At 34.3% G+C, this 9,858-nt stretch overlaps 2 protein-coding genes across 4 annotated transcripts; both read right to left on the reverse strand.

Moving 5' to 3' along the window:
• Positions 1 to 451: 451 nt before the first annotated feature.
• LOC111788406 (uncharacterized) lies at positions 452 to 1,801 on the reverse strand. The gene is made up of 2 exons (XM_023668745.2): positions 1,528 to 1,801; positions 452 to 1,430 (listed from the first exon to the last, which is right to left on the reverse strand). Exons 1-2 carry the CDS (start codon positions 1,579 to 1,581, stop codon positions 780 to 782), a joined length of 705 nt encoding a protein of 234 aa, XP_023524513.1. The 5' UTR covers positions 1,582 to 1,801; the 3' UTR covers positions 452 to 779.
• Positions 1,802 to 6,034: 4,233 nt separating this feature from the next.
• LOC111788426 (SHUGOSHIN 2) lies at positions 6,035 to 9,476 on the reverse strand. 3 transcript variants are annotated; one of them, XM_087122240.1, is made up of 13 exons: positions 9,201 to 9,476; positions 8,689 to 8,877; positions 8,570 to 8,607; positions 8,340 to 8,448; positions 8,202 to 8,225; positions 8,047 to 8,109; positions 7,930 to 7,965; positions 7,752 to 7,851; positions 7,614 to 7,668; positions 7,368 to 7,517; positions 7,115 to 7,270; positions 6,847 to 7,002; positions 6,035 to 6,766 (listed from the first exon to the last, which is right to left on the reverse strand). In XM_087122240.1, exons 1-13 carry the CDS (start codon positions 9,207 to 9,209, stop codon positions 6,469 to 6,471), a joined length of 1,383 nt encoding a protein of 460 aa, XP_086978366.1. In that variant the 5' UTR covers positions 9,210 to 9,476; the 3' UTR covers positions 6,035 to 6,468. The 3 variants fall into 3 exon arrangements, with proteins under 3 accessions (XP_086978366.1, XP_086978350.1, XP_086978359.1); XM_087122224.1 differs by having other exon boundaries at positions 8,689 to 8,867; positions 9,201 to 9,456; XM_087122233.1 differs by having other exon boundaries at positions 6,035 to 6,763; positions 8,689 to 8,867; positions 9,201 to 9,446.
• Positions 9,477 to 9,858: the final 382 nt, after the last annotated feature.

A 9,858-nucleotide genomic window follows, 5' to 3' on the forward strand; every position in this document is an offset into this window, starting at 1 on the left:
TCGCCAAACAACTGCAATGATAACGAGAATAAAAATCTCATCGAGTTCCAATCTCGAACCAGGCTTAGAACAGAAACCTAACATGCTTAGAATTAACTTTTAGTGTCTTTAGGTATCCAAATGTTGGGTTAATTGTGTTCCCTTTAGCACAAAGGCCAAGCTTTGAATGCTTTAATAATGAAAGGGAATCTGGAAAGATTGGTGCACTAATTAAAGCCACAACACACCCACTATGAATGGTGGGGATCTCCAAATGCTTCAGACAAAGCAGAATCTTTGCGAAGATTTATCCCTTTCCATGTAATAATCATACTTCATCTCTTAAAACAGCGCAAAAGCAGGTAAAGGGCCCAACATATTGCCCAAAAAGTGCACAAAAATGAAGGTTTAACCTTAGTAGAAGTTATAATATGGTACAGAACTGACTGGAAATGAGCCATAAACAAAGCCATTGCTGTTCTTATGTGATTCTTGTTTAGATTGAATGGAAATGAATGGCATTTGCATTCTGCAGAGTCACATGAATTTTGTTCAAGTACTTTGTACTTGGTTGTTTAGAACAGAGGGAAATTGGGATTTGTTCTTGTTTTCCACCCACTTTTTTTTTTTTTTTTTTTGGTGTGGTTGTGATTTGAAAGAGAATATAAGAACAACATCCAGATTACACACTCACAATCACAGCAAAAAGAAAAAAAAGATGACAGTAAATGAGCAAATGGGCATTGAAAAAAAGTAGAGAGAATGAGAGATCAGATTCATATTGAGATTCTTACTGATGATTACTGAACCAGTTTTTGATGCTTGTTGTGGCAATGTTGAGAGACATCAGAGAGGTATGAATGGCTTCTCTTTCTAATGTCAATGGCAGTGGTTTGAGCTGGAGGCTGTGAAGGGCGTGGAGAGATGATGACCGGCGGGATGTCGACTGTATCGACGAGCGGTGGCGGGTGCTGCCAGTGAGGCAGTGGCCCGGCGAGGAGGAGGTTTTGGAGAAGGGGGCCAGCTTCAATCACAGCCTGCAGAAGCTTGCCTTTTTGAGGCAGGGGCTTCTCACAGGCATTTTGACAAACAGTTGGTGGGCGTTCTTGTGATAACAATGGCTCTCCCACAATTGGGTCAGTTTGAGAGGATTGAATTGTGTTATTATCATCAGAATCAGAACAAGCAAACATCTTACTAGAATCACTGTCACTTTGTGGAGTGATTTCATGTTCTTGATTTTTGTTCTGTTGAATCAACACCAAATGTTCAAGCATTAACTTCTCACATTTCGTCTCGATTTCATCTTTCTCTTTAATGGCTCTGTTCAGAAGATCCTTCAAGTTCATAATTTCACATTCTCTTCTCAAAATCTCCTCCTTCGCTGACATGATTGTTGTTTCAAGCTCCAAAGTTGTGTACACAAGAGCATGCCTCAGTTCTTCCCACCCCTGAAAAATTGGATCAATTCAGAACAAAATCCAGAAACCCGAAACAGAATCATTTCAAAAATGCAAAATGCAAAGTGTTCGTCAATGAAATACTCACATCTTCGTGATGAGAGCAGAATTCCCAGTCAAAAGATGTGCATTGATCCTCCATTGATGGAATTTCAGTGAGAAATTCAGAAGAAATCGATGAAGAAGGAGATTGAGAGGAGATTTCGCTATTGATAGTGGAGAATTCTTGGCATTCCTCTGTTTTTTTTTTTTTTGTTTGTTTCCACTTTTTGTGTGATGGGGTTTTCAGTCTCACTAATTAGGGTATTTATAGAATAATCATATCCTCTTTGTCATGCAAAAATCATATAAAGGCTGAAATACGGAAAAAAAAAATATATCCTTTTCATCTACAATAAATTTTTCGGCCTCTTTTTGAAAAATAACTTCAACTCGTGAACACATGTTCGGTTGTTCTTTTTTTTAATTAAAATTTCGGTTTATTTCGTGGGTCGAGTTTTTTTGTTTTTTTTTTTTTTTTTTGTTCGGGTCAACTCGAACTGAACTGAATTTCTTAATATTATAACTAAAAAGTTAAAACTCGTGAAGTTATAACCCTAACGTCGCGTTTGGACACCAAGCAACCAGTAGTCGACAATTGACTCACACATTCTAACATTCGACACCTTCCCTCTCTTGTCACTGTTGTTCATCGTGAACGTTGTCATGTATGCTTAGCCGAAACCCTACATTCGTTGATGTCCCAACCCATCATAGCTCGAAAATAGAGGGTTGAGTTGTAAACCCTAATTGGTTCATTAGGATAGTTAGCCTACCAGACCAACACGAAATTTTGGGTTGATAAAAAAAAATACTCCCTAATCCCGAACCTATGTCGCCTATGCTTAGTCGAAACCCTAATATTTGTCAATGTCCCAACTCATCCTAGCTCGAAAATAGATGGTTGAGTTGTAAACCCTAATTGGTTCATCGTGAGAGCTACCCTACCAGACCAACCCGAAATTTTGGGTTGGTCAAAAAATCCTCTCTAAACCCGAACATATGTACGCCCCTAGTTGAAACATATATCATCGACCAAGAAACAAATTTACCGGCCGAATTTGATTTTTTTTTCATTTTTAGACTTAAAATTTGTAAAATAATGATACCAAATGGATAATTCAAACTTTAATTTATCACTTAGATTACAATTCTTATAGTTATGAACACAAAAGAACATAAAGTAGCTCTCAAGCATGCTCACAAATATTATTTGACTTTTATTTTATTAGGACCCACAAAATATATATATATATATATACAAATATTCCATATATAGATTTGGTCCAATCATAACACGCCACGTCAAATAAAAATAAATTTATTATTATTTTTCATTTTGTTTTTAAATGAATAAATAAATAAATTCACAAGAAAGAAATATAAAAAAAGGTCCAAAAAATGCCAAAAATACTTTCATGATTAAGGAGTGGGACAAGATTTTGAATGTTTGGTTCATAGGCTACAACAAAGGGGGAATGAATATGTGAAATATGTGGTGAAAGCAAAAGCAACGCCGTAAGACGTGCCCGTGTTGTTCGCACGTGTGAAATATTCACCAATTCTTTCGAGATTCTTTACTTTAAAATGGGTTGTGAACCATTTCCCACTTATCTATTTACAAGATCATTCGTTCTTCTTTTATTATATTTCGATTTTCGACTCGTTTTTTTAAACAAATTACTGTATTTTCTTTTATTTAAATTTTTTTTTTTTTTTTTTTTTGAACTTTTTCAAAATTTCAACATTTTTTCAATATGAAATAAATGATTTAAAAATTATAATAAAAAAAGAAAGGAAAAAAGAAAGAAAATTTTAAAGAATTTGAAGATTCCCATTCACAAAACTAACTTTTATGGGAAGAAAATATTGTTTGATGTGAAGAATTCAATTGGATTATTCTATTAAAATGGCTCTAATTTTGAGTCCAAACGCAACTTCTTTTTGACCAAAAAATTCAAAAAATTAAAATTAAAAAAAAAAAAACCCTAAAATTTTTATAGTCTAAAAGCACCGAAAAATAAAAAAAAAATTATAAAAGAAATAATGAAAATTTGAGTCTTCTTCTATTGGTCAGAGAAGGGAGGGAGACCAAGTTTTTTTTTTTTTTTTTTTTAATTTTAAATAATTTAATAATAATAATAATTTTTTTTTTTGGGTACCAAAAAAATGGGGCCTTTCAGATAATGGTGGGGTCTTTGAGCAGTCAAATCCTAAATTCCTCTAGAAAAAAGAAAAAAAAAAAGAAAAAAAAAAGAAAAAAAGAGGTATCTATGGGCTTCTTTATAAAGGTCATTAATAATAATATTATTATTATATTATAAGTTTTTTAGATTTTTTTAACTTTAAATTAATTTTTAAAATTTTAAAAAATATTAAATAAGTGAATGATTTATTAAAAGTTTGAAGACTAAATTCGATCACAACTAAAACTAAAAAGAAAGAGAATCTATTATTTTTTAAAAAAATAAATACTTATTAAATTTTGAATTATGGTTTCAAGGTAATGATACTTGATACGGTGTGTTTCATATGGAGTGCCTTATGGTTCTTCGAGTGCGAGCTGCGGAGGAATGCTATCAACTAGGGTACTATTGGCCACTAACCACCCGGGCTCCATATTTCAAGTTTGTTATCCTACTCAACTCCTTTGCTTTACAAGGAGTTAAGGAGTTTGACCCATTCTTCGATATCATCTACAACTTTGCTCCTCAGCTCCAGCTACTCGCTGTAAATAGCTAACTTTTCAGGTGCCTCACACTCCGAGTGGTGTAGCTAAACCAGAGTAGGTTCCACAGTCGGCCTATGTTTTCAGATGCACGCATAAAAGCATGATTAGGTTTACAAATTTTACTATACTGATCATAGTAAACTCTTCGTTGTTGTACCAAAATAGGCAACTGTGATGCTGAATTAAGTTTGAAGGAACAACATTTAGACAGATTAACAGACAAAATTAAAAAAGATATATATTTTTTAATATAATTTAATGTTTTTTTTTTTTTTTTTTTTTTTTTACGGTGGATATACATTTTTGACCCACCAATAAGAGGGAATATTTTAATATTCAACAAAATTTGGAGGAATTATGAGTTACAGATAAAAAACGGTGGCAGTCATGCAAATCTAGCTCTTGTGTAATAATAACACGTGTCACTTTCCTTTTTTCTTTTTTTTTTTTTTTTCTTTGTTAAATGTCTTATTCATGCCATGCTTGAGTATGACCATATTTGTGTCATGAATGGGTATGAGATTCAGATTCAAAATTATGAAATTATTATTATTATTATTATTTTAATTCTTCACTCGTCATCGGTTCAATCATACGCTACAGTGTATAATTTAGTTGAAAATTTTCCACGTCACTAAATAAAAAGAAGCATAAAATGAAAATAATATATCATCTAATGACGTGTCAACTGCTGAATAAAAGAAATATGTATTATTACAACACTAAAAATTTTATAGAGATTTAGCAATTTCTGGTCATATTATATTTTTCTACTATAAATAAGTTCAAATTTTCATCTTATATCTACAACGTAAAAACGGCTAAATATATATTTTAGCATTAAGTTCGAAAGAGTAAAACTTTCCTCTCCTAAACAACATGTTTTTTCTTCTAAATTTTTGTCGGTTCACGAGGTGTATTATGTCATGTAAATCAATCCCGGAATAGTGAGGGACAAGAAGACTAAACATTAGTAATAAAAATGCAAGTATGAGCTGGAATCATCTCTGAACAATAATCACATGAACTTTACCAGAAAATTTACCCTACTTTTAGTTCCATTTCCTCATACAATGAATTGTTTATTCATTGACTGTTCATCTTGAATACCTAATAACATAGTATAGTCTCTGATAATGTATAATAATAGTAAAATGGGAGAGCCACCAACACACTTCAAGCAAATCATACAAATGATAAATGCAGCCAGAAACATTGATCTTTTAGAATCTGATTCCTTTTTTTGTTGATTCTTTTGACACTTGAGGATCAAACGCGGTTTGGATTTGAAGAAAAAGATGACACCTTTTCCTTTTGGGTTAGTGTCTCCTTATCTTCTTTAGCATGTGAGGGCAGGTGAACCTTTTTTGGGGCCCCACACTCCACATTCTCCTGGTTTTCTCCTGAACTTAACTGTTTAAAACCAGACTAAAACACTAATGAATGCAGTACATTCTGTTCCTACCCTTTTCTTTTTGTCCATTGAAGGTTTAACTAACTAGGACCCATCTTAAGAATTTGCATATCAGGAGTGAAATCTAAGAGCAGCTTGATCAGTTTCGAGTTTGGGAATGATTGAGCCACTTGCAATTCAATCGTATCGGGTATCAACTATGAATGTAGTTTAGCTAGTTAAGATGTATGTCATTGACCCAGATGTTATAGATTTGGATTCCCTGACTCCTATAGTTTAGCTAATTAAGATGTATGTTATCGACCCAGATGTTATACCCAGATGTTATAGATTTGGATGAACTAGAACGAAGAAAGGACAAGCATGAACATGGAAAGTTTGGTATTTAAATGGAAAATGTAGATGTGCAAATTCTGTACAAGTGTGACAAAACAGTCACAAAGCCTTGGACTAATTCATTTATCAGATAGATAATGGCAAAGGAAACAGACAACATTGCTAACTCATGCAAGAATTAGAAGAGTTGAAGTATAAACTAATTTGCAAGGCAAAACAAAAGTGTTGTTTCACAGATAAAAAGCTTCCTAACGAGCCGATTGGTTGCAAGTCATAACTAATGGGTCATTTTAGTCTGAAAGGTGTTGTGAATGGTTGAATCCATGCAATGAGCTCTGGTTGCAAGTGTTTCTTAAGAGTACCAGCAAGCAAACTAGAGGTTTAACAGTCGGTGAACAATCTAAAGCTATCAAAGGATACAGTTACAAAAGCAGTGATGCAACCTTGTCTATCATCATAACTCTGTCCTCCCCTCGATAACAGGAAGAGAAAAATTGGGTTAGGATTGATCATACCTGTCTGCGCATTTTGATATTACGTGGGATTTCCTTATATGACTGAACTTTTTCGACGGCTCGCCGTAATGGCCTACCGACAGATGACCTCCGACATTCTTGAACTTCAGATTTATCAGTAGAATTGCCATGATCTTTTCTTTCTACAGTTGACGTTGTAACAAGTTCACAGACAATGTCTTTGCATTGGGAAGCACTGGTAGAAGTGGAATTTTCTATCTCAGGTAAGTCTTGTGTAGCCATTGGTTCCTCGGGTTTGAATCTTGCAGACTGCCTTCTCGAACATGGCCTGCTAAGAAATTCAATGAAGCTCATCTTTAGTTGGTCTTTTGTATGCTATATAAGGTCGAATAAAGCAATGCACGAACAGACCTTTCACCTTCAACCTTCTGAACCTCTGTTTGAAGGATTGAAGTCTCTTTACATTGAGAAGTAATGGTAGATTTGGAATTTTCAATCTCGAATAAGTCATTTGTACCAACAGGTTCCTCAGTTTTGAGTCTTGCAGACTGCCTTCTCGAACAAGGCCTGTTAGAAATCATGAAGCTCATGTTCTATTGGTCTTATGTATGCTATATCATTTTGAACACACCCTGTAAACATAAGCCTAAACAAAGCGATTAAATATACATGAACATACCTCTTTCCTTCAGCCTTTTGAACCTCTGCTGGAAGAATTGAAGTTTCTATACATTGAGAAGCACAAGTAGAATTTGAATTTTCTGTCTCCAAGATATCCTTTGCAGCCACTGATTCCTCGATTTTGAATCTTGCAGATTGCCTTCGAAAGCAAGGCCTGTTCGAAATTCAATCAAGATCATGTTCGATTTGTCTTTTGTACACTCAATAATCAGATAAACCCAAATAAAGCCATTAAATATCCATGAACAAACCTCTTGCCTTCAGCCTTTTGAACCTCTGCTGGAAGAATTGAAGTCTGTATACATTGAGAAGCATCGGTAGAACTGGAATTTTCTGTCTCCAAGATATCCTTCACTGATTCCTCTGTTTTGAATTTTGCAGATTGCCTTCTAAAACAGGGCCTGTTCGAAATTCATCAAGATCATGTTCGATCTGTCTTTTGTACACTCAATAATCAGATAAGCCCAAATAAAGCAATTAAACATCCATGAACAAACCTCTTGCCTTCAACCTTCTGAACCTCTGTTTGAAGAACAGAAGCGCCGCCAAAAGCTACATTCAGAGGAGAATCCCTTTTAAAAAATGACAATATGAATATCCTGAAGCCGATGGTAAATTCATGCACTGACACTTACATTCTCTTCTGGATTTTCGTCGCCTGTTAGTTTTGCAAGGCTTATTATCCTTATCTGCATTCATAGATTTCTCTGCCTCACTACATTTGGTAGTCCCTACCTTGAGGTAGAGATAAGAAACGCGTAAGCAGCTAAAGAAAAGTTGACAAAAGAAAACAATAGTACTGTTTAGATGTACCTCTCCAGTTTGGAGTGTTGCTAATTTTCCTTTTCTCTGGGGAGAAAAGTTTCAATCTCAGTGATCAATAAACACTTAATTTAAAACATGAAATGACCAATATAAGATTAAACTAACCTCCAGATTTCTAGCCATAAGAACGCCATTTTTACAACCAAGTTCATGCTGAAACGCTTTCAGCTGCAGAAGATTAAACTAGTTTCAGTATATGCTGCAACTTAATGGGCAAATGCAAGCTAAATAAAATTTTAGATAGCAGAATTTTGATTTACCCTGTCTTTGCTCGAATTAAGTTCCTAAAATTAGAAAGAAAAAACGTCACATAATGAAGAACATTATCATAAATCAATTTCTAGGCGACTAGGTTGCCATGAACAATTGATAAAAAATGGAAGCAGGTGCAAGATTACCGCTAACATTTGGCTGTTTGCTTGGGCAAGTTGCAGATTCTGTTGCTGCAATTTCTGAAAATTGATTCTCAATTTCTCTAACTCATTTCCACTTATCTCAATTATGCGACTATTTGAAGAATACTAATGAAGGAAAAGCTTCATCGATTGAAATGGAAAAAAAAAAAAAAAAAAAAAAAAAAAGACTCGAAATGAAGAACAGTGGATCAATGCAACTATCACAAGGATACTTTCTTTCTGCCAGAACTCGCATGAGTGCCATATTTTCCTGGAAAAACAATCCAAAACAATGTCAATAAGGTTAGCCAATTCAACAACATGCTAGCTAATAAACCACCATCAAGAGTACCTTCTGTAATTTATCAACATATTCATTGTTCATAAGCAAACTCGGCTGCTGCTTCATATCTCGCTTCTGCACTATTGGTTGCTCCTTCAAGTTACTTATATCCGAAAGCTGTTTTCTCTGCCCATCTCCTACTTTGCAGCTCTTCAAAATTTTCTCTCCCGTTAATTTCATGTTTTCACCTAAAACCAACTTTTCCCGGTTACTAAAACTAGTGAAAAACTCACTTCAATTTGCGAAGAGCGATTTTGAGGTAGTTCACCTAAATTGAATTATTCTCCATAAAATTTACAAAAACGTAATGGCATACACCCAAAACCTAGAGTCCTTTGAAAATCATATAAACCCCGACATTCAATTAGGGTTCGAATTAAGCAACCTCAGTTCCTAGAACCCGAATGATTAATGGAAAATCCAACAGGCAGAGAACAAATCAAACGGAAACAAACAGGAATCTGAAGAATTTGAGAAAAAATTTACAGGGAAAAGATCAAGAAATAAAAAACAAAAAGTACCTCCAACATCGTAGTTCTCTGAATCGTGGGAAATTATACCCTCCATGCTCGAGAAACTCGGTCGAACGCTAAAATCTTTCTGCTTAAACAACAGATCTTGCAAAGAAGGACAGAGTTCCTTCTGTTAAGAGAGAAGACTGAAGAGAGATGAATTCTAAGGATTGAGCGCGAAATGGATAAAAGTTCGAGGCTACAATTGTAAAATTCAAATCGAGAGCACAACGGCTGTCCGAAGTAAGTTCCGAACCTAATTTAAATCTTCGTACGTGTACCGAACCAGCATTTCTGATGGGCCGATGGGCTTTCTAATTGGGCCATTCTGGACCTATCATTATCAATACATCGTATTGGGCTTGGCCCACCTTACTTTTTTTTTTTTTTCTTTTTTCCACTACCTTTCTACGTTGAATATATATATATATATATATATATATATATATATATATATATATATATATATATATATATTAAGAAATAAGAAATAAATAATTAATTTAAAGATGAGTAAAATTTTTTAAAATATATTTTGGAGCACTCGTAATAAAAAATGAATTAAATTAGAGATATCTACAGGATAGGGTCCCCACCACCTGTTACAATCTTTGTCCTCGGTCTCGATCTCGGTCTCGTTTATCTAATGGAACTAAATTTTTCTCAC

This window comes from Cucurbita pepo, chromosome 1 (genome assembly GCF_057944985.1).
Source record: "Cucurbita pepo subsp. pepo isolate OVF chromosome 1, ASM5794498v1, whole genome shotgun sequence".
Taxonomy (NCBI): domain Eukaryota; kingdom Viridiplantae; phylum Streptophyta; class Magnoliopsida; order Cucurbitales; family Cucurbitaceae; genus Cucurbita; species Cucurbita pepo.